The sequence below is a fragment of the Oreochromis aureus genome, linkage group 22 (genome assembly GCF_013358895.1).
Source record: "Oreochromis aureus strain Israel breed Guangdong linkage group 22, ZZ_aureus, whole genome shotgun sequence".
In the NCBI taxonomy this organism is placed as follows: Eukaryota; Metazoa; Chordata; class Actinopteri; order Cichliformes; family Cichlidae; genus Oreochromis; species Oreochromis aureus.
The window spans coordinates 30633984-30659762 of NC_052962.1; the positions used below are offsets into that span (position 1 = coordinate 30633984).

Sequence of the window (25779 nt, forward strand, 5' to 3'; positions counted from 1 at the left end):
GGTTTAACACGCAGGTCTGCTTTTCTTACGGACTCTGACGTCACTCCAGTTGGAACGGTACTCATAATGACCGATAACCATCACTGGGGTATTGTCCAAAAAGGCCTGCAGCCGCTGAGCCCAAACACAGGCTGCCTCTTTCTCTCCAACAAGTTTCTTTAACATGCTGTTAATTCTATCCATCTATCCCCCCGTTTATTTTTCCCTCCCTTCCTCCTATTCTTTGGCAGACCTATATTTAGCCACTGGAAAGGTCGGTGTGTGTCTGTCTGCAGGGTAATGATCCAGGGCCATGGAGAGGAGGTAGCAGACCAGGCTCAAATCTCTGAGGGGGCTGGCTCACTGCTGAAATCTGGATTTTTTTTTAATTTATTTTTTTTTTTTAAACCAGTGCAGGGATCAGGATAACACATAAAGGCAGGAAACAAATGGGTACAGAGCAGGAAACGGGGAATCTCTGCTGGGCGTTAACGGCACCGGCATCTGCAGAAAGTCATATTTTGGAGGAAAACGCAAATAAACAAATGCGAAAAGAATTAAGATAAAGTTCCAACTTCACTTAACATTTAACTGCCACACTATATGATCTCCAGATTAAAAGATTTAAATGATGGACAGAATCTATATTAAAAGGATAGTGAAATTAAATCACTTTAGGTGAGTTTAAGGTGATTGACTATTAACAATACACACCAAGTTAACTATCCCTCTTCAACACAACAGACAGTCTAACTCTGCTCTAATGAGGAGTCCTGAGCCTTAAACTACTGTTTAAAAACTCCGCTCCTCACTGAGCTGATCTCATAATTACCCATAAAGGATGAAGTTCAGAATCGAGGAGCCAGCGGCTTAAAGGCAGGGAGGAGTCGGGGAGAACGGATGGGACGAGGAAGGAAGAAATCAGGTGGAAACGCAGACAAGAGAGTGAGGAAGAGGAAGAAAGGGGAAAGAAAAGAAAGAAATCCAGCAGAGATCAAAGGGAAAAGGAGGACGAGTATCCACAGGTGCACAGTGTGAACCTTCACCCTACGCTCTCACATGATCCTCCATTACATAACGTTAATAAAGAGACAGATGACTGAACACACTGATAAGGAAGGAGGAGATTGTAAGAGAAGAGGTCAGTGTTGGGGAGATGCAGACAGGATGAGCATTTACCAAAGAAGAAGAAGAAAAAAAAAACCTTAATCTAATCTTATAATGGGGTACGGATATGAGCCTGAAATGTGTGCTTACATGTTCATTTCCCCACCAAGGAACAAAGAGACTAAAAAGAGTAGTATGACGCCAAAGGAAACCAAAAAGCTTCCCAGATAGAGAGAGAATCTGAGAGAATAAAGGAAATGAGATACAAAAGGTTGGGTGAATAAGTTTTGTATGGAGGAACTGAAAAAAGAAGAAGAAGAAAAAAAAAAAAAAAGAGCGAAGAGGAAGCAAAGCTGCTTACACAAACAAAAAAAACAAAAAAAACTAAACAATGAGCTTTATGACATGTCATTCCTAAACTTAGGAATATCACAACTTGATTTAAAAGCGAAAACTTTGCAGCCTTCCCACAAAAAAGAGCATTTATCTCATTTTGATCTCCTGTTGATCAACTAGTTGACATTTCCTCTGCGATTTCTGTTTCATTCTTCTAACCAACAGCCACCCTTCCCTTTTCCCATCGAAGAGAAGATGTAAAATAAATGCCAGATCAGACAAAGGTCAAATAAATGAAGCATGTAACTGAAATCCCAAGGCTTTATTTTTATTTAGTTCAGGTTTCTATTTAAAATGTAAATATTTAATCACAAATATCTGATGGTCATTTTGCATGTTTTTATTTAATGACCTCTCCTGGTTTGTGTTTTTTGTTTATTATTCCCAAACATCATAATGGGTTTTGACCCCTTCAAAAAGTTTGAAATCATATTCTACAAGCTGAGCTGGAAGGACATAATAGGCTAAGTTGTGTTTGTTGACTGATGTTGGCTGAACCTGACAGTATACTATTAAAAGAAGACGAAAAAGGTTGACTAGTCATGCGCATCTCAATAGAAAGTATGGAGTTTGAAGATTTTCCACAGTAGTAAAGCTAATGAAAGCCTTTTGAATGTTTAGACCATCTTCACTAGAGCTGAGACAGCTAAAGGACATTAATTTGGGAATCAGCCGGACAGAAACCTGTCGCGTCTTGGAGGTCCAAACCATCTCGAAGTCAGCCAAAACTGTCATTAAGCTGGTCCTGGGTCGGTTTAAACGTGTGCAGTCAAGAGACAGTTATTACACTCTAGTGTGAGGGGGAGCTCCTTTAAAGCTGCAGCCGATTTAAATACGTCACTACTGTGTTCCTGAGGTACCTCTGTTGCATCTTTGGCACCTTTCAATCTCATTAAGACAAATAATTAACTACTAGAATTGCCAGTGGGAAATAAAAAAAAAGGCTAAACAGATTAAAAGCAGCAAAGTAGGCAATCTTCACAGGAAATGATTATTACTGCAGTGATAATGAGAAACAAAATCCTGAACAGGCACATCAGTGATGATCTCAGAGCTCAAACTTCTATCTCCTAATCTGCAGCCCCTGAGCCAAGGTTGCAGACTTATCACTCTTAGGCCTATTTTCCCAGAGAGGAAAAACACATAAATGCATGCACGCATGCTCCCAAACTCGTCTGAGCATGCTTTCCTTCCAGAAAATGACAACACTGTAAAACATTTGGCTGTGACGAGCGTCTGGCTACCTGACTGCTTCACCGAAGATCTCTTCCTGTAGTTATTGTGGAATTTGGAAGGAAATCTTGAATATCTGCGAATAGCAGTGAGTTACAAATGGAGAATGAAACATTGTGTTGTCAGAAGGAAAGTCCGGCAGTCTTAAGCCCAACAAACCAGCAAGCATTACATTCAGGAAGTTGCTTTGCTGATTAATAACGTCAAACTGAGCGGTCAGCTGGCAAAATGTACAAATAACCTGCCCTTTAGCATGAATGCTTTGCTGGTAAACCACAGAAAAGAAGAAGTAATGTGCCTCATCGAGTGTCATCAAGCCAGATCAGAAGGGTCTTGCTTTCATTTCAGGGAGAGGGGGAAAGAGGGATCGATCAAAAGAAGAGGAAATTGAACATGCAACAAAAGCGAATCCCTATTAACTAATCAAAACAGATTAAATGAATCTCATTGAAATTTCCTCTGCAAGTAAATGTAAGTATTTAGATTTGGAGAAATCCATGTAAATTAGATGAGTTATTTAAAAATAAATAAATAAAATGCCCGTTTGGCTAATTTTAGATAAATATATATTTTTACTGAAGCTAAAATTCACAATTAAACCACAGTCTTATTTCCCAGCTGTTCTACATATACTTACAACACTGAGTCATCTTACTTACTTAACAGAAGTCTGAATTTTCCTGTTATTTTAGGTCATCTGATTAACAAAAATGTGACAGATGATTAGCTGATGCTTAAAACAATTAAAAATTAATAATAGCTTTATTACAATCCCGGTAATTTTTCTTTGGGGGAAGGCCAACATTTTTTGAATGCAGGAAAAACCCTTGACCTTTACTTCATTTGAAATCCAGTGTGATGGTGGAGTACTGAAAGTACAAAGTTACATTACTTTTGAAATGCTCATGAACCTGACTGCTTAACCACTTATAAAACTTATATGTGAAGCGATCGATGGAGGCCACAGTGGAGCTGGAGTCACTTGCAGACTGGTGGTGGTGTTACTGAAGGGAATTTAGTGCAGTGGAGGGAGAGCGAAGATAAATATCTGTTTAAAATTTGGCTTCTGTGTTGTGGTTTGGTCACCAGACTACTTTCATTTTCCTCCAACACACAAACACGCGCGCACACAGAGCGCGGCAAGGCCAACAGCACGAATCTGGTGACTTTAGCTATTGGACTCAGCCATGTGTGTACATTAGTGTGCATGCATCCATGCACACAACCGCACACATACACGTGTCACCGCAGCCCAGAATAGGCCTACAGCTCCAAATTCAGGGAGCCGGATGAGTGACTCATTCTCGTAGTCCCTGCCAGTCAAACTCCATCTCCTCCTTTCACAGCCCCAACCACCCCCTTTCCCTTTCAGCATCTTTCCATACAGACAGGGAGGCTCCACTGCTGATTACAACAATGCTAAAGGTTTATTTTATGGATGCGACAAAAAGAAAATAAAGCAATGAAGAATCAACAAACTGCTCCTCTCTGATTCTCCATCTGAAATAAACTTATTAATATCCCTAAAGCCATAAAACCTTGCAGCGTAGATAATGATGCCAAGAGCTAATCAGATACGAGTGTGCATGCCTGGAAAATTATTAACATCTGTAGTTCAAAGCTATACATGTGTCTGCTTCTATAGCGACTTCTTGGGATACATTTTTACAACACTCTTACCGATAAGATGTCAGAGATCCAAGATATGACAATGATCTAAGCTACACTTGGTTAAGCTCCTTATGTAGATAAGGAAAAACTTCCCTGCCCAAATGAAAAGCTTGTCCTGGACTTGCTATACAACAGGTGTAATGCACACCGAGAGAGAAGCTGGGAGCAGAAGAAACAGTACTGGACAAATAAATTATAAACTGAGAGTTAAACCAAACTGCACATCAAACCAACCTTCTATCACTCATTAAGTGACTTAGTGAGTCTACTACACGGTCATTCGCATGTTTCTCAGTTTTTTGTGATCGCATGGACTTGTTGGTGGAGAATTTGCATTACATCACCAACTAAGCATATGCTCCATGCAGCAGACTTCAAAGCAGTATATAACACAAATGAGTGCTTGGCTGTCCAGCTGCCCATGTCTGCAACAGTTTTACACCTCAAGTCCGGATATCTACAGGCATCTCCCACATAAAGGGTACTTACGTGGATTACCCAGGTATATTAACGACTGTTCAAGACTGGAGTTGGCATGTTGGTTAGAATCCAATTCAATAGGAAACACCATCTGATATGAACCCAGCACGGACACCAATTCAATGTCACTTCTTTTTTGTCCCTAAGTGTAAAATTTGCCTAGAAGGCTGCCGCCAGATCTCTGTAACATTTATACAAGCACAAAGAGATATCTGTGCTCAAATATCATTAAAATTGTGATAAAGTAAAACAACAACAGGACTCAGAAGTGCGTGCCACAGCACCTCCATGTAGTTTGGTAAATTGAGAGGTAGATGATCGTCCTGCTTGTTGGACCGTCTCACTGCAGCAACTTTATCTCAGTGCCTTGATACGATTGTTGCTGTGAACTGGTGCTATATAAATCAAATTCAACTGAATTTGTGTTATGATTGACTACAGTCAGTGAATATTAAAAAGTTTTAAATGCAAATAAGACTTTGAGCTACTCTGATAATATTATCACAGGCAGTGACAGTCTGGAGAAAATCTACCCAATTCACCTCAAACTGCTCCTGAACCTCAGCCACACAAATACAGAAGTTTGCTGAACACAAAAAGTTCTTCTTAACCCAAATATGAATAGTTGACATCGATGCCAGAGCCAGACTTCAGCGTTGGCTCACATCCTTTATCTACCACTTGTGGCTCATAGTACAGTCACAGTGACAGTAATTCACTCTGGATGAGTGTGTCCGTGAAATTCTTAAAAAACTCAAAAAACAGCCAGCATGGGACTTTCTACATGTGTGACGTCTGGGAGCGTTAGTCAGCCTTTCCTCATTGGCAGAGTCACCGCAGTCTTAATTCCTCTTTTGCATTAAAGTTGGATCTTCCAGTCTCTAGACAGAGTGGCTCGCTCCCTGTGTAAAAACATTAAAAGACAGAGGCACGACGGCGTCACCGCAGGGAGATGGCAGCCCAAATGAGCACGCCATGCTCACAAGCTTTAGTGAGAAAATTAGAAGAGTGTGTCTGTGTGTGCGTATGTTAATGCAAGCCAGATATCACCCATTTTCATGGCATGTGGGGGGTCCAGGCCCCCTAATAAAGTGTGCATGCTGTGAGTGGGCGAGATGACTGAGTGTCTGTCTGAGGGACTAACTGACTTTTACGTCTGAATAAAACAGAAACCGCCTCATTCATCACTGCTGTGGCCCCGGGGGTTTCGAGCAACCTTCAGGGACATTGAATGGGTCACATGAGTTACCAGAAGAACAAGGACAGCACTTTCAACCTAATAAATTTAACATGTAAAAATGATATTGTTATTTGATGGTTAATGAGTCAGCATTCTTTCGCATTTAGATCATTCTTTTCATTTGGCTCATTGGCCATATCGTCTGAGGAAACATATACAAACCTTTTAGACTGCCAAGATCTTTAAATAACTGCGCTTTAGGTTACTGAGTTTGTGTGCTGCTGGTGATAAAGCTCAGAAAGAACAAACTTTATAAAAGTTTATGACCTTAGCGATGGCACTGGCCCGATCAAATGGAGCCTCTCTTATCACCAATAAAATTTAACGTCTACCTTTGAAACAGAGAACAGGACAAGTCCAACTCTGTGTTCACCTTTAAAGTTTCGGCGGCTAAAGATGCACAAACCTGTTAACTGAACAGAGGCCAAGAAGATGTCTGAAATCACTCATGCTTTTATATACTTAACATTAATAACCACATTGGCTCTGAAGATAATCTACTGATAGGAAAAAGTAAAATAAAATCTGTTATCAGGGTGTCTAAAGATAAGTTAAATTTAAGACTTCTTAAATACCTCTTGCAAGAAATTTCAGTTTTTACTGGCTTACAATGGGCCTTTGAGGGGTGATCACACACGCAAGCTCGACTGGGCTGGTCTGTGTCATCTTACATAACAGACGTTTGTTCATTTTCCTGTTATTTATGGCCATATGATAAATGATAGTGTATATTCTGCTCAAGTAAATTAAGCCACTTTTGGTGGATTTTTGTGGAGTCCTGGTGATTTTCCTCTGATGGGAGGCCAAAACCTCTGCTGTGGAAGCCAACAATTATATATGCAGGTAAAACCCTAAATTTAAAACCAAACTTGAAATGAAAATATAAATCAAAAGGGACAAAAGAAAATAAACAAAACAAAAACAAGTTTTCCAAGTAAACAAATGTTTCAGCTCAAAATGAACCGTGTGGTAAAAAAGTCAAAATATTTGGTTAAGTTTAGGAAAATTATTCCAAAAAATATAAATTTCGTCCCAAATCATATCACTTTGTCCTAAAATTGAAACACTTCCCCCACACAGGGCACTCAGCTACATTATCATTGCCAGATAATGGGTTAGACTGCCAAGAGTAACAGTCATTCTCAAGCCAATAATCATTGAACTTGCCTATTTCCATAAGGCCTTCTTCTTCTTGTGGGTTTCCACGAGTCCATTGGTAGCTCAGCAGTGTACAGAATAAACAGAACCCAATCTAAACCAAAACCTTGGTGGTGGAGGATATTTAAGATTTTTTGATGTGTAGTGGCTGGGATGAGAATTAGGACCAAGTCTAGGGCCATTTTTCCCATCTGGAAAATGGTAACATTGCCCCTTTCAGATTGGAAAGAAGTTGCTGCCCAAAGTGAACATCTTCAAATATCTCCGGGTCTTGTTGATTGGGAGGTGCTGAATGGACAGACATGAATAAAGTTTTAAATATCCATTAATGTGCATAAATGCAGATGTTATACTGATCTGTTGTGGTGAAGCTGAAGATCTTGATTTTCTCGATTTGCAGTTCTGCCCTCATTTATGACCAAGAACAGTGGAAAGTGACAAAGAATGAGATGGCGCATACAAGGGGCGGAAATGAGCCCAGACACCCTTATCTTCAGAGACAGGGTGAGGAACTCAGACATTCGGGAGGGGCTCAGAGTAGAGCCGCAGCTCCTTCACATCAAACGGAGCCGGTTGAGGTGGTTCATGCAGCTCGTGATGATGCCTTCTGGGCGCCTCCTCGGTGAGGTGTTTCAGGCATGTACAACTCAGGAGATCCTGATGCACGCGGACACAATGAAGGGATTACGTGTCTTGCATGACTTTTGAACACTTCAGTGTCCCCTGAGGAGAAGCTGAAGAAGATGGCTGGAGATTGGGAGATAAGGGCAGATAACTGGTGTCCCCATGACCTCTTCCTCCAAAGGTTGTTTGATCAGCTCACTGATACCACGATACACGCCCCTTCTCCCTTAAAATTAAAAAGGCTGAACAGGCTTATTCAAACTTTAATGCTTGGCTTTGAGTGATCTAAATGTAAAAAAGTGGATGAAAACAGCAACACTGTGTGCTGGAAATTCTCAGAGACATGACTAAACCTTTTAAAATGTATCCAACCTCAACGTGAGGCTGTTTTCACACCTCTGTTTAGTCTGTTTAAATCAAACTCATTTCCCCCCTTGGTCCATTTTGCTTGTGCAGATGTGAATAAGGTAATCACACAGGTGCAGACTAAAACAACTGCACCGAGCCCGTTTGAGTAGTTGGTCTCGGTCCAGTTCCAAGCACAGTCCAGAGCGATTCAGCCTCAAATTGACACAGCATGTTCTTCCTTTATTTAGTTTTGTTGCTCCTGTCCCACACAAATCTGACCAATAAGGAGGCTGAATGTGCCACTTGGTTTGTAGTGACGTATTTTGGGTTTACTTGGGAGTTTGCTTGGAATTGGTTCTGTGTAAAAAGAAGCAAAATCACAGAAAAAGCTACAAGTTCACAAACTCAGTGACTGCTTTGGACCAGAATAAATGAACTTAATTAACAAACTAGGTGTGAAAACAACCAAAGACAATTTAATGCTTGAAAGTCTTTTAACAGTAATAAGGTTTTAGCGGCATAGAGAAATTATTGGGAGTTTAGCCAGAGGAAAAGGAAAAAACATTTGTGCACATGCACGTTCTGATCCTGCTATTGTGCACGTGCATGTGCACAAATCCTGCTGTTGTGCACAGTCAGCCCCAAAGACTCATTGTTAGCAAGGAAAACCGTGATTAAATGCGGCTTTAAAGGGTGATTAAAAGAAGGCGTCCTCTGTTGTGCTTGATCCCAGCAGATTCCGGATAAAAATACAAACAAGCTTCAAGCTTGAATGCTAGTGTTGCATCGGGCTGCTCAGCCAAACTTTCTGTTACATGTTTAATGCAACCAGTAAACTCGCCCCTCCTTCTTCAGATCATTCATCCTACCATCTTCTCCTCTTCATCGACCTCTCCGTGGTTTGATCTGGCCAGGGGTGAGATGTGTGCTGAAGCCTTTTAGGCCGACATTGTGCGCATTTGAGGCAGGGATGGAGAAAACTGTAGGTATGTTTGTTATAGAGGTTCGGTGAACTTTTGTTATCGTCTTAATGTAGGTGAGGGGGAGAGACAGAGCGTGCGTGCATATCTCCACTGTGTGGGCGTGTGTGATGTGCAGTGCGAACAAAGTTTTCAGGCTATTAGCCTTTAGATAACACAAACATCATATGTTTTAGGTCACACAGTGTCACATCAAACGTCAATACGCCACATACAAATTCCCAAGACAAGTAGCGACAGCCAGGCGAGAGAGAGAGAAAGCCACAGGATTCCCAACAGACCGATAGCTAAAGCAAACACATCAGAAAAGTAAGACTGTGCTCTGCTCGCTCTCCCTTTTGTTTTTGGGATCACTTTTTTGTCCACTCACCAAAAGATTTCTAGAGTCTGAAGGGGTCAGACACAACCTTAACTTTATGCTGCCAAAATCTTACACCACTCTCCTTTCCGTTGTTTCATCACACAGCGACACTGCAACGACTGCAATAAACTGGTAAAATCAAAAGCCACTGTCTTTAAACCATAACTTACCATGCTGCTTTTATACTATTTTATACTATTGGTTTTATACTAGACTGTCACCACAAAAGACAAATACTATAAATAGAAATTGCACATAAAAGGGTAAATAACATCTTAGAACTAAAGCAACTAAAAGCCACTGAAATCTAAAATAACTGCTTGTTTCTGAATAAATCCAAGGTTCGTGACAGCAGATAATTGTTGCATAAACCTGTGTTTACTTTAAATGTGGATAAGCCCGGACTAACTGTTGGGCACCTTGTTGCACATTTAATGATAATAATTAAAAAGAAAAACCTGCAAAATGCACAGTAGGGGATAAGGATAAGGATGGCTGCCTGTCTTTGCATGTATTTATCACAATCACACTGAATGTGATGAGAAGTATTCGTATACCTACTAAGCCAACATACAGCTAACGCGCTGCTGCCTTTGTCGTGAGGAAAGATGATCCTTTTCATTACGTGCCGCTAAGAAATCATTAAAGACCAGCTGGAGGAAACAGTTCCATTCATGCATAAGAAATATGTCCTTCAGACACAGCCAAGAGCCAGCTCAGATGCTTCTTAGCTTGGGATTTAATTAATCTGAACACAGTGACTCTTTTACAAGTAATGATTTCTGTGTTTACTATAAAGACCACAGCCACACTGTCTTTTTGCCACGCTCATGCACTCTTGTAGAAGGTGCATGTGCATCTCAAATCAACAATTTTGTGATGCTGACTCTGTTACTTTTGTGTATTTTTCTTTACACTTGTTGTAAAAACAGCAATTTTTGGGTTAAAGCCAACATGTTTTTAAGATCATCAGACAAAGCATCCCCAATAATCCTTCAGCATGAATCAGGGTACTTCTTAGCTTAAAATGGGGGTTCGGGGGTGTCTACACACAAAAGTATAACTGGTCTGAACACAGTTATGACGAAGAGTCTCAGCTCTTAACACAAGACTGTGCAATATGCTGCTAATACTATAAAATGCACTTTAAAAGAGAGAACCAGAGAGAAGAGAGCTGCATGTAGATGGCTGTCTCCTTGCAAATTCTACCATTTTTGCTCTGTTTTCTAAATTTTCTAAAAAGAAAAACCTGTAAATGCAAACATACTAGTGATGCATTCAGGGGTGGTCAGAAACTTCGAGACCACATTTGCTGAGCGGTATGAGTAAGAAGTGTCCCTTTCTTGAGGTCTTGAATAGTTGATTTGTGAGTATGCCAAACCTCTGAGGTTAGAGCCATGCACAGCTGTTTGAATCAATGTCTGGCTCCTCTGTAATGACCTCAGCAAGCACCACACAAGAACTCGGGAGTTTTGGAGGTGTTTTTAATAAACATATCCAACAAGCCTGGTTTGTAGGATTAGCACTGGGAAAAGTACCAGGGTTTATATTTGTGAGAATATTAATAAGATTAGCACTGAAGCTAGGTCACACTGTAAATCAGGCAGTGTGGGCTAAAGCAAAAAAAATAAAAAATAAAAAAAATCAGGTGCTATACCAGCAGGGGCAGGGGGCAGGAAAAGTCTGGCCTGCATCAACCCAAAGTCCAAACACCACAAAACCAGATGGAGCCCTTTCCTCACTGCAACCTGTTGCAGAGTTTTCCCCTCGGTGGCTCTTAAGGTGGTCTGAAAAAGTGTCTCATTTACTTTACATCATTTGACAACTGCTTTATAAATTAGCACTGATTCTTTTCTCTCTTTTTTTTTTTTTCCTTATTCTAGACTTTCCGCTGGCACCGCAGCTCCTTTCCAGTGAATGCCACTGCTGGATTTAATACATGTCAATGCTCCCACTTTATTGTAAAATAATAGATGTTGCCACCCACTGTAGGTCACTCTAATTGCTTGAACATAACCTGCCAAGCTACCTCTAACCATGCTTCTTTGTTAAAACAGACTCCCTAAAAAACAGATGGCATCTGGTGGACATTTTTGCTCCAACAGCAACTTGGTTGTAACTATTTTACTGGCACCGGTAATGCTGGCAGTATTATACAGAGCCATACAGGACCACACCTAGTCTGTCCCCTTATCCTTTGTGCAGTGTGCAGAAAGCAGACCCACATGTTGGTGGAGACCTACCTCTATCCCTCTGGCCATAAATGACACCAAACCAGCCAGGGAAGCCTCCCGTTCCTCCCCCCCAACCACCTCTCATTCTCCACGAACCACAGATGATAGCCATAACACACGGCATGACTCTCCACACCTCTTTAAGTCGAGATGACTCCAGCCAAAACAGCCACTGACAAAACACATCCCTACCTCCTCACCTTCTGTCTCTCTCAGTCTCCAAAAAAGCTTCAAAGGCAAATGACTTGTCAGAACTTGTATAGATAAATAGTTATATCACTGCTATAAATATATAAAAGATATCAGCATTTCATTTTGTAACTAGTTGTAAATACTGATTAGCCTCTAAAATGACCTATTTTAGCAACTGCACAGTTGATTCGCATTCGTTTAAAATAGTTGGTGCAGAAACAAAAAAAAATGAAATTACTGAACTGTGGAAATTTTAACTCTAAATATGAGAAGCCTAATTATGGAATAATGACCCACACACTGAAACAAAATCAAAGTATATAAAATGCCAAAAGAATATATGCATGTTTTCAAGTTTATGCAAAAGAGATTCATGGGTGTGTGTGAGAACATGAGTGAAGCCGGAAAGCTTGTATCCTGTCAGGTGCTCCAGCGATAGCTGTCCTGCTACAGAACTCTTATCTGCTCGGTGAAGTGAATCGTTGGTTCCACTTGACCTGCTTTGTCTTTTCATCTGCCCCACTGGGGGTCAGCTGTCAAGGAGGCAACACAAACTCACTCGATCATAAATGCTTACGGTTACTGAGGCTGACTGAGAGAGGAGCACATTCTTTCGAGCAACATGTGATACTATCTGTACAAATGTGCACTAATAAATCAGGAGAAGCATTCACTTTGTGTAAGTCAGGTTAGTGTTGAAAGCTCCATAACTCACTGAATGAGACTGTTTTTGGTGTGGAAGCAAAAGGTGCAGCCATGCTTCTTTTTTTTTTCCAAATCAGCTGCCTCTACAGTCAGTTCCTAACTTTGTGGATGGTCTCAACCCCACTATATTGAACTGCAGGAATCTGCTCTGAAGCCTTGATGAGCTTTGTGTAACAACAGATGAGCCAGGTTCTGGTTAGATAGACTTTCTAGGTTGCAGTGGATCTCCAGAGAAGACCTAGTACTGCTGCCACATGTAGGTCTGATAGGTGGAGTTAGAGTCCCTCTGACTGACGACAGGACTAGAATTTCTTGAGAATAGTTAAACGATATCAAAGATTTCCACAACAGTGACATCACCCCTTTCCCAGTGAAGAAAAAAAAAAAAAAAAGGTCAAAAAACATCAGTTCATCCAGTGGCCACTGGAGGTCGACTCCCAAAGTGAATCAATCCCCACAGATCCACATTTTGAAATGTCGAACTTTTCACTATTCAAGAAGCATGTTTACAACCTTCTACAAAAGATTTTTTGGTCTCGATGGATAGTGGATAGCTCATAACTCAACCTCTTCTTCAACATATTATTCTTTCTGACTTAAAAATATATATCTGGGGCCAAAATTCTAACACTGAGGTTTTATAATGTAGAGTTTAAAACCAGCGGGTGATGTGACAACACTCATCTTTTACACTGTTAATGCAATTAGAAAAAAAACAAGGTGGATAACAACCAATTTGGAAACCTTAGATGGGTCACTGGTGACTTGGTGGGTGTTAATTTAATATACCAATTAAAGCTAGTCTGTCACAATCACTGACTGAAATTTTGATATTAATATTAATTGAACAACACTTCAGTGTTTTTCTAAGGTTACAATTTCACATGAAGCTTAAAACTGTCAGGAAAAACAATTGGTGGAGGGCTCCATTTTACAATTCCCTGCAAACACCGAACACGCTGTGGCGTCACCTCAAGATATTTTTAGTATAACAATAGCATCTGACAAAAGAAAAAACAAGTCAGCCAAATAAAATCTCAACATAAACGTCAGATATTAGCGTCAACCTCTCCATCACAGAACAGAAGGCTCTTTCAAATCACACCAGGTTAAAAAGGTTTTTTTTTTTTTTTTTTTTAAAAACATGGAGGAAGAAATGTATCACTGAAGAGAAGAGAACAATTTCTTCTCCGTCAGTAGCCTCAATAAAACATAATACAGAGAACAGCCCCGGAGGTGCAACAATCATTTATTCATCTCCACAGGAAATGTGTTTGCTTGATTGTTATAGCCTTCCTGCCAGAATGTACAGCCCACAGCTGCACTTTACAAGTTCGAGCACCGAACTACAGGTGCTGTTAGAAATCGCATGGGAACTGTGGGAGGTCATTACCTGCAGGAGGAGGAATCAAAGGAGGTCCACATGAAGTTTAAAAAAGAATGAAAATTATCACAGTTTATAAAAAAAATTCACCTTTATAGCGCAACATTACAAATTGTTGATTCCTAAATGACTTTGCAGTACAAGAGAATAGGTAAGGCTTTTAGACGATAGATTAAGCTGTTACACAACAACCATCACCGTGCCCTTAGGCAAAGCAATTAAAAACCTCCTAAAACTTTAAACCTGGTTGCTGAGATACATAAAAAAAATCTATAAGAATATGCAGACCAATATACTGATTGATGTTGTTTTGTTTGCTTTAAAAAAATAAAAATGATCGATAAAGCCACAATTTATTCACCACTCAGGGCTGGAATTTTGTTTTGGGATTGCAGCTACTGCACATAATTTAATCGAACCCTGCATTTACAATGAAGTAAATTCACACAATTACGGAGATCTCATAACGTTCAGACCAAAGTTTGCACCAGCAGTGCTGCAGGGGTGGACTGACATCTGACCTGGTACACCTGGCATGCTTTTTCTGTGAGGCTTTCTGCTGTATCAGAAATTCTCGCTCTCATACAGAGACAAGCTTCAAAGATGTGCACTTGGAGGGATACTAGCTAAAAATTTAACTCTACTTTAACTATCAAGGAAAAAGAGCGGGTCCACAGATAACTGACAGGTAACATTACCATCATTAAGGCAAGATAAGTCCAAAGACAAGTTTAAGGCTCGAATGCATTTGCAGTCTAAACTTAAAATGGTTAAATGAGTTGCTTGATTTGTAAAATATAGGACAGGAAAACAAACAGTGCAACCATGGAGACAAGAGGAAAAAAATCCACTAAAGCAAAGACAGAAAGAGCAGAAAGCACAGCAATGGCATAGTTAAACACAACCTGAGGTAAGAATAGGACAATAAAAATGTATTTCAGGCATGGATGTCTGTCAACGCTCATCTCTCAGACTGTCAGGTTTTCCTGTGTTTGAGCGTTCTGTGTTTGTTTGGCCAGCATGTCCCAGCTCGAGCAACCTGTTGTCTATTATCTACGCTTTGTATGGGTCACTAAAGCCACTGTACATACACACCTCCAGGAAAAGAGGCCCGCCGTAACATCGAGAGATGATCACAGCAAAGCTGACCTGAGCTGCCTCTTGACAGCACACCAGAGAAATGTTGACGTCACTCTGCTGTGGTTTTTCCAGGGTCTGCTTGCCCAGGCTTGGCTCAGCAGTAATCAGGAATGTGATCAGGTCGACTCAAAGGTCGACCCGATCACTCACAGTAACCACATAATGGGAGGAAAATGAGAGAAAGGTACATCCTGTCACACCAGTATTTATGTTTTGGGCTTTTTTGTAATGCCATTTCCCTCCAAAACATATTCTGTTTTTATTTAGTATCCACAGGAGAGACTGGCATCCAGTTTATTGCCCGATATCAGTCACACAAGAGCAAGTCTGTGCAAGTCAGTCAGAAATCACTTGCAATTATTTAACAGTGAAATTTATTCAACTCTAATATTAAAATGATTGTAAAGCCCATCTCGCTGTGAGTTTATTCTGACACGGGCAAAAAAAAAAAGCCCCAGTTTGCTGTGGCCTTGTGATCCTTGGGAAACTTGCACAGCAACCATAGGGGAGATGGACAGAGAGCCGAAGCAAAGAGCCAGCTGACACTTCCTTCACACGCTGCCATAAGTGAGAGACGCTTGGTGATCCAAGGACTAATGCAACTGTAGGCAACTGTTAAAAATCCTTCCACAGGTTCACCCACGTAAAACCATGTGCCTTACTTCTTTCAGCTGAAGCACACTGCAGTGGACGAGGAGTAAGTGACAGAAATCAGAAATCTCATTCACTGAGATTTTTTTTCTTTCTTAAAAACGGTGACAAAGACGTCTGAAAGCTGGCTGTAATTTAGTTAATTAAAGCACCAATGGTGCCTCTACCACAACATTAAATCATTCAAGAACACATCATAGATGGTCTGATTTCTTACAGTTAAGCAGTAACATGAGTCTTTGACAGGTCAACAGAGTGAATCTCAGAGCCACAGACACAGTTGTTTTTTAAAAGGTAAACAACTATTTGGATTTTTTACCATATGTTCTTGCAAACATTTCACCATAGAAGCATTCAAGTTTATGACCCTGTCTGTCAAAATGACATACAATGTCTAGCGCGGCCTCTGACAAATCCCGCAGAGACAGGGCGTCTTAAAACTCAAAGTGCACCACGCCGTCGCTATACATCAGTCGCCAGCTCCTCTTTTCAAACTTTCCCCGAGACAAACAACTGAGCCTCAACTTGTAGTGCAATTGTGCTGCCAGTAATTGTGCTGGTGCCAACAGTATAATTCAGTATAATGGTGAGACAGTAACACGACAGAGTCCTTCCCAAAGGAAACTAACGGCATCATTTTTTTAAAGCAAAATGAGCCTGTGGTTCATTAGCTCCGGTCTAACCAGTGTTATTAGAGCTATTTCAATCTGCATAAAAAATGTCTAAGTCGGTCTTCCTGTAATTACAACGAGCTGAGTCAACTGCCCACAACCAAATGGTCTTCCTCAAGGGCAATTTGGACACGCTGGTAAAAGTCAAACACTCACTTTGTTGTGACCACATTAATGTCAGGTATGGCCGCAGAGTGACAGACATGTGGGCACATATACACACACATTAACACACACAAACACAAATACACTCAGTCATAAACAGAAGCCCTGCCCTTACCAGACTTAACACCAGCTAATTGCTCATGTATGGCTCCTTTCACTACACACATACACATAAGAGTGTGCAACAAAGCGTGCTGGCCTGCTGGTCCTGGCTGTCTACAGCTGTGACGTCTCACATGTGGCGTGTTGTTGATATAACGAGTAACACAAGCGGAAAATTGGAGCTGGTGCTGGTGGGGCCAGACTTCAGACTTCCTGATAGGAAGAGAGTGGAGGTTGGCCCATGTATACATTTATATATAGATCATGGCTGCCATCTGGGGCCTTTAATATTGGCATGGGTCTCCTTCATTGGTACAGAAGTGTGCTAGAATGACGCTGTACCGCTTACTCCCCACTCAAGATGAAAAAATAATAGTGATCTGGTTAAAATTCAATCATCAGTGAATCATATTTCATGCAAGAAAACCAATAAAGCCAAATTCAAAAGTCAAAGCTGTCATACTGACATTTAAAGAGCTTTGACTTATTAAGCACACCAGCTCCCTAACACATCAAGAAATTCAAAACCGAATAAGCAAATGAGCAATGAGCAAAAAGGCTTAACAACAACCAACACTGCCATCGCCGAGTCTGACAAAAAGCCTTAGACCAAGCAGAAGGTATACCATTGCCTCAATGTCCTCCATTGTCGTGGTGTTCGTGTCACATACAAATGACGTCATGGGACTTCTGGACACATTGCTATAATGACCCCACGCATGTTGGGTGGTACTCAATCGTAATGGAAAATGAGTAGACTTGTGCCAAGCCGATCAGAGTAGGTACTAATGGAAAAGGGCTGTACCCATAAATACAAGGGAGGAAGACAACAGAATGCAGGTAGAGCACTGAGAAGTGAAAGATTAAAAAAAATCAAAATTACTTTTCCATGACTTCAATGGAAAACATCATGAAAGACATGAAACAAGAGTTTCTAGACTTAAGGAGGAAAAAAGGATGGCGATCAGAGAGTCCTCGAGACTGCTAAATAATCCTCTGCTGTTTTGAAACTTTAAAGTCCTTAAGATGGACTACAAAGCACTTGTTATATATAAAAACCAACGTGTTCTTACTGTTTTGTTTCATGCAGGTGAAAACTATTTCCAATACCAAGAAGACGTAAAAAAATAGACAACAAAGTTCAGGCTTTCTGTGATAAAAGTCAAATTAATGCATAATAACCCTAAAGGCTGTCACACAGCAATGGGGAGAACGTATACAAACTGAAGCTCATAGACTTTATTTACAGGTATGTCTAGGTTCTTCAGACAAGGAAACAACTGTATAGGTGTGCTCTGGTACTTAAACCCATTGTACTACACCCTCTTCTCTCCTCACAAAAAAAGAGGCCTTTAGACTAAAATGACCTACATCATATAACAATGCAAACGCTACAGTGTCATTTAAACCCATGATTCACCAGCTTTACTCCAATCCCTAGAAACTAAAGGAAGTCAGCATGAATCAGACCATAAATGCCGAAGAACAGGAACAACTTAAAAACAAGTCCAACAACCAGCATGAACTCCTTTAAGCTGTTTGCAATCTTATCAGCAGAGCCAAATCAATAAATCATTCAGAAAACAGACAAAGGTAGCTAACTTTTTGCTGAATGGTTCGAACAGTCGTTGGTCCACTTTTTTGAAATAAAAGGAAATGCAATGTAGCTTCGGTAATCTGATCCTCTGGATAATTAAAGTCTTTAGAGAGGTCTACAATGTTCAGACATCTGAAATAGGCCACATATGCTGCTCCAAAAATAAAGTGGTCACTGTTTAAGACTTTTAATTTCAGCACCAAAAAATACATTTCTTGCACCTGTTGAGTATTTTGTGCAGTGGACTGGCTGCTCATTGTGGTTACACAAACTTATTTCAGCACCATGTTCAGATCCATATAGCTAAAGAGCACCCACTGGGGAAAAAATGTTCACGTTATTCATAACTCTGTGATCCAAGAGTTATCTGAGGGAACAAAGAGATCTGAAAGTCGTATTTCTAATTATGATGTTGTGTTGTGGTGAGGCATTCCCCACTCAAACATCTATTATGGGAGCTGGATCCACGCCTGCCCTCGATTACCACAAAGCACTTTTGACTAAACTGAGTTTAAGAGCACCTAAATGCACAATGGAAGAAAATCATAACCTGTGAATGGAAAATCATAATAATCTCGCCGAAACTAAACATGTCGAAGAAAAATGAAAGGAATTTCAAATAGCAGGGCCTGAGATTTCTGGGTTAAACTCCATTTAAAGTCCCAGCAAAGGTGTTAACCGCACCGGATCAAATTCTCACATGTGTCAGGGGGTCAAGCAGGTTTACTTTCAAAGTGCCCTGCAGGAAACACAGAGCACATTAAACTAAACAATGACACAAAAATATGCAGCACTAACCAGGACAGTTAAAATATCTCAGCTAACAATCACCTCATTCCTAAGTAGGGTGACCAGGTGTCCCACTTTAAAAATAAAAAAATAAGTAAAAATAATGTCCTCTCAATCCCACACATTAAAACAATGTCCCACACAACATTGATATTTTAGTTTACATTATATCATGTGCACCTGGGAAATGAGCTGGTATAAGCGATCTTATCTCTTATGAGATTGACGTTTTGTGGAGGATCCCTAACAAATAAAGACTAAAACTAGACTGAAATGTGTGGCTGAAAGAGTTGCGTGGTCTAGATACGCAACAATCCAATATTTAAATCAAATATATCGGCCCAATCCTAACTGACGACACTAGATTGGTCACTGGAAGCAACATTTTTGTGTGTGTTGTTTCTTTACTTAGACATATCAGATTGTCCCTCACACACATTCTCTCTGCCCCACATTTACTGTGTCTGGATCTGGTCACCCTTATCAGTTGCACCCTTAGTTAAGTTCCCAATCCAATCATGTAGTCACTCTTCACATTCCTCTTCAAGCTTTGATGTAGTGATAAGTGGAAATGTGGGCTGGCTTCGGCTTAAAACAATCAAAACACCTGGTTCGTAGTTTGCATTTCATCACTTCCTTGAAGTTAAAGTCTGGTCAAAGCTCGGTAAGCTTTGGATTTTAAATGGCTCTACACAGAAATTCCCCTTCTCAATTTCAGTGGCTTCAAACACATTTCCATTCAAAGTTGCTTTATTTTGTCAGCACTGCTCTGTTGGAGCAAGATGGGTCAAAACATGTGGCCCAGGGGCCAACACCAGCCCAGCAAAAGGGCTCAATTTGGCCCACTATAGAGTGTGAAAATTCACTGCTATTCTTTGTGTGGTCATGCCCACACTAACCACACAGGAGTGAAAGTGTGTAGAAAGTGTTTCTAAATGTAGACCAACTGTCTGAATCACATACATACATAAAACAACATTGTTATTTAAATCGAAAACTACGTGTGATGTTTTTTCTGTTTCCACTGTGATGTGATGTTTTTTCCTTTGATATAGAAAATCCGGAAAATTGGTCAGAAATATGTTCTATTAATTTTAGGAGTGTGGTGTAAGGGGTCTCTCTCTTTTTCTCCCCCTGAAACCTCGACTGTTGTCAAAGTAAACATTTCCATTTCTTACACATAAAAAGAGAAAAATCTGAAGGGGTGTTTCTTTAAAATATAGGTTACTATGCGGTATTACTGGTCTGGACCCGGAGATCAAATTGGGCTGCATGTGGCCCACCAACCACAACGAGGTGGTGTCTTTCCCTCCACAACAATGCAGATAAACAAACTTATAATTACCGTTGGGAACCTCTTCCAGGCTAGGTGCTGCATGAAAATTGTGGCTGCATCGCTATCAGTGCCAATGCATGCAGTGTTAATGACCCGTGTAGTCAAACTAACTCATTAAATTTGAAACTGGGTGCACTGTGGCATCAACAATAAACCAAATGCAGAGCTCTTGTTGCGGTGAACCTCGGCGCTGACCCCGACTCCTCACCACTGATCCGGAAAATTAGGCTAACTCTTACTGTAAATCTCTCATCTTCATTTTACCTTAATTTTTTTTAAGTTTTCAAATAGCTCATTTGGGGATGGTTCGATCCTCTTAGACGTGTAAACAAAACTGTCGTGAGTGGGAGTCTTTCTGGGGTTACTGAAAACAATAACAAGAGGCTCGGATGGATTCTCTCTAGCGCCATAATTTTGTCACACTTTCCCTGGAGCGGAGAGTTTGTTAGCGTGCTAACCAGCCTTAGCCGCCGAGGCTAAGCGCTGTTGTTTTCATTTGAAGAACAGTAGCGGGTGATAAAAGTTTTTTATTAATATTATTAAGTTTGTTTGGGTGCTCACTCACCCGTGTCCGCCGGGGTTTTCATCTTTGTGGTCGTCTTCGGTGAGCCGCAGCCGCTTCGCTCACTTTCCCGTCAACTTTTGAGTGTTAGTTGGCTAGCCCTTAGCAAAGTTAGCTAGCGAAGTTAGCAGCGACACCCCCACTCCTTCCTCCGGTGTTGTTCTCACAGGCGGCTTGTTAGAAGGAGCCTGCGCCGATTACGGGCTCCGCTTTCAACTTGAAAACCAGCCGCAAACTTCGCATGCAGTTTAGCGGTATAACGCGACACATCTACGCCTGCCCAGAAACTTTTGCGCCGGAGTATTTGTCGTTCACTTGCGGGGGTTCTGGTGCGGAAAAGTTGCCCCGAGTCTCAGGAGGGGGGGAAATCCAGCCGCCAGGGTCTGAATGGCGCAGGTCAAAGTTTGGAGGAGCCGTGCTGCTCGGAGCTGGAGCAACGGAATGTGACGAGTCTAAATGTTCATCCCGTTTATTGCAGCCATGTCGCATGGTCGATTCCTCCTCCTCACCATCATCATCACCCTCCTCATCCTCAGCGACAGTCCAACAGCGGCGCTTCAGAAGCGAACAAAAGTACCGACTCCTGTTCTTTCTCCTTCCCTCAGACTTTTTCCACTCACTCAGACACTTCGTGCTCTCTCTCTGCCCCCCTTCCTTTGGCGGGGTGTCGTGTTTCGCTCTGCTCCTGCCACACGGGGCCGCCCACGCTGACCCACGGAGGGAGGGAGGGAGGGAGAAACTGAACGCCTACTTTGTGCCGAAGATCGTCTATGTCTTTGGAAGATTACCTTTTCCAGGAAAAGCTGCAAGGTGGGATGAGGCAAAAAAACAAAAAAAAAGTTTGCCTGCCAGGGGCGTTTCCATTGTTTTGTTTTTTTAAATGTGGTGGCACAAGCTGGATCACATTACTCAACGTGCCCTATACCAACTGATGGACCATCAAAGTAGCACGAAAATAAACTTACGAGAATGATTTTTTCTTAAAAATTATGTCCTGACAAGAACATGAGTCTCTGCAGTTGGCAGAATAAAGCAGTTTGTTTAATGAAAGGAGAAAAGAAGGAGGTCAACAGCAGAGAGCTTTTTCATTCAATGTTCACCTCGTCTGTCACACACACTATTTGCATGTCATTGAGTGACAACCCAGCCGGAGGAGCTTGTTAATGATTTGATGGCAGTTGGGAGCACAGTTACAAAGAACACTATTGGTAATGAATGGGACCATGTACCAAAAAATCTTGGATGAGGACCTTCTCCCCTCATGGAGAACACTGAAGATGAGCTGGCGCCACCAGGCCCTCTGACCACCACCAGGCAACGGGTGAAGTGTCTTGCCCAAAGACACAACGACCGAGACTGTCCGAGCCGGGGCTCGGACCGGCGACCTTCCGATTACAAGACAAACTGCCAACTCTTGAGCCACGATCGCCCCTTTAAAAGCATCTTAAAGGTGTGTAATGAATATTAGCATCACCGAAGATGATAAAAAGTAAAACATGCTCTCAGTTTCCCCTTTTTCTCCTGAATAATGGTGACCTTCGACCTTTTGGATATAATCACTGATATAGTGAGTTTTCCACTCAAGATTCAAAGTGTTTATTGTCATGTGTACAGAAGAAATAGCATTTCTCTGTGCAATTAAATTCTTCCTTTGCTGTCTATACACAAATGCCAAGTTAGGTAGGGTTGAAGGAGCAAGATAAATAAGTATAAAAATAAGACAAGATATTAAGATAAATAAGATAAAAATAAGGATAAAAATAGTGAAAGATAAATAAATACGTACAAAAATAAGTAAGTGAAAACAAGTGAGGTATGCAGATGTCAATGTAAATGGTTGTACAAAGGAGCTTAATGTGCAAAATGAACTTAGTGTGCAAAGTGTCCTGATGTGCAAATTGCAGTTGAGGTAGGTCAGCTGTTCAGGAGTCTGATAGCAGTGGGGAAGAAGGAGTTGTTGAGTCGGGACATTCTGGATTTGACGCTTCTAAACCTTCATCTCGAGGGCAGAAGTGTGAACAGTCTGTGTTGAGGGTGTGTGGGGTCTTTGAGGATGGAGGCAGCTCTCCTCTGGACTCTGCGATGGTAGATGCTCTGCAGAGAGGGCAGCGGAGTCCTGGTGATCTTCTCTGCAGTTGTTATCATTCTCTGCAGGCGTTTGCGGTCCATAGCACTAGTGCTGCTGTACCATGCAGTGATGCAGCTGGTCAGTGTGCTCTCCACAGTGCAGCTGTAAAAGCTGCTGAGGATCTTGGCTACTCAGTGCACAGAGTATTAATATAGCTCATATAGTGCAAAACATCCCACAATGCCCTGCAAAAAGTGGCGTGCACCCACTGCACCACCCAGGCTTTTTATACCATGATACGCTGCTCTGAAGAAAAAGTGATGGACAGATGAGAGGAATGAGAGCGGTACATCACAACATAAACTGGCACAACGTATGTTTGATGTATCAACAGAAAATATACAGTGGATATAACATGCTGACTTTGATTCATCATATATCAATTTGCCCAAATGAAGTTATTATAGTTTTGTATTTTGAATTTTGTTGTTTTCACTTTAGTTTCAGTCGTCTTCCAATACGGGTTTGCACCGTTCAGTTTACTTTTATTATTTGAAAATGTCCAGTTTTAGATTCGTTTTTGTTATTTTAAACATTGGTTTTAACCTTTTTAAAAAATATTATCATTTGGGATTCGGGATGTTTATCATGTAAATATCCCAAATCCACATTTACTGAATATTTTCTTTTAGTTAGTTTTGTCCTTAAAATATTTCAGCGTGTTCTTTTTTTTTTAAAGTCCTGTTTTTATTTCCGTTTCAGTCAACTAAAATCATCTGCCACACCTAGTTTTTGTTTCAGTTTAGTTAACGTTAACCTTGAGCTCATTTTATAGTCCACTATAAAGAATTATCTATACGGGTAGGACATAGTGAATAAGTGACTGATTTTAGACATTGTCCTTCTACAAGCAAGTCATACAACTGAACAGTCATCATACACACCTATTATTTGCAAAGTAATTTTGAAGATTTATCTAAACTAACTTTAAATTGTCACCAGAGTGTAAAACTTGCATACAATCATATTCTTTGCATTAAAATGTATACTGGTCTCTGCCTCACACTTTATAAGAGAACAAAAACACCAGTTAAATCTGATCAAAAGTCTAAAAGTACCACCACCTCTGTTATTACTGCATTTTCCATAGATTTTGAGTTAAGAATCTTAAATCTTAGACTAATTTTAGATGTCCCCTCCTTGTATCATCTCTAATATAACTTTTAATCGCTTCATGGCCCAATCTTGAGTGACTTGTGTATTAGCTTATTATTTCTGAACTGTGTGTATGTTTGTTTAGGCCACAGTGACCTTTATTTTTTATCACTTTTTTATTTAATGTTGGCAAACAACCTGAAAACATAATACGCTAGTTAAAAAAAATCCCAAAGTTTTTGTGGTCACAATAACTGATGATGATTGAGGCGTGGATCTTAAAAACTGAGGGTCAGTGTGTATTAGCTTATTATTTCGTAACGTAGTGACTTTTCACTCACAAGGTAAATCCAACATAAAACATGCCCGGCTTTATCATCCCTTGTGCAGATGTAAATAACTAACTTCAGAAGCTAGCTGAGGATCGAGCATAAAAAGAATAACATTATTGTTAAGTGACAGATCATTTTAAATGCAAATTCAGCAAATGTGATCAAACTGGCAGAGAAAAAATGTTATTGTCTGACACTGAGAAAGATACAAGAACGACAGGACAGGAGAGGAAGAGGAGAGAATAAGGAATGCTCAGCAAGTGAAATTTTATAGTCTGGAAATTTAAACTTTACACATAATATCCTCATTTATTTAATACATTTTGAATCCAATACTGCATTTTTATTTCTGAGTAATTCTCTTCCCCACTCTGCACTGCTACTCCTGATCTTAGAGGCTCCCATCCACCCATCCATTCAGCCATCCATTTTCTGCTGCTTGTCCAGGTTGTGGGGGGCAGCAGGCTAGAGAAGCTCAGCCCAGCCTGCCAAATCACTCTCTTCCCAGCCACCTCCTCCAGCTCATCTAGGGGAACACCGTGGTGTTGCCAGGACAGCTGAGAGATATAATCTCTCCAGCATGTCCTGGGTCTGCCCCGGGGCCTCATCCCAGTAGGACATGCCTGGAACATCCCACTCAGGAGACGCCTAGGAGGGATCCTAGTCAGAAGCCCGAACCACCTCAGCTCTACTCTGAGTCCCTCCCAAATGACTGAACTCCTCACCCTTATCTTTAAGGGAGAGGCCAGCCACCCCTTGGAGAAAGCTAATTCTCGTCGATTGTATCTGTGATCTCATTCTTTCGGTCAGACCTTCAGCTCATACATTGGCGACTGTAGGTCAGGACTCCCCAGCCTGCCAAATCACACTTTAACTCCTGGCCTTGAGACAACATTCAAAGCTTTATAGCGCGAAACAAAGTTAAATCTAAAATATCTAATTACAATAATGTATTAAATACAACTATTTGAAACTAATTATTCGAAATAAAACAACAGTAATATAGTAATATTAATGCTGGTACCCCCACAAAGCATTAATAGCTTTAGTTTTTACTTTGGAAACGGTCGGTTTTGGTCCGCGGGCCGCATGTTTGACAGCGCATGTTTTTGTTCGCCC

At 40.9% G+C, this 25779-nt stretch overlaps 1 protein-coding gene across 1 annotated transcript in view; it reads right to left on the bottom strand.

The window, feature by feature from the left end:
• Window positions 1–21813, bottom strand: part of erf (Ets2 repressor factor) — a 47560-nt gene extending 25747 nt beyond the window's left edge. The window contains exon 1 of the mRNA XM_031754759.2: window positions 21109–21813. Within this exon, the coding sequence (XP_031610619.1) occupies window positions 21109–21130 (22 nt within the window). The 5' untranslated portion in view covers window positions 21131–21813. The remainder of the gene's footprint in view (window positions 1–21108) is intronic.
• Window positions 21814–25779: the final 3966 nt, after the last annotated feature.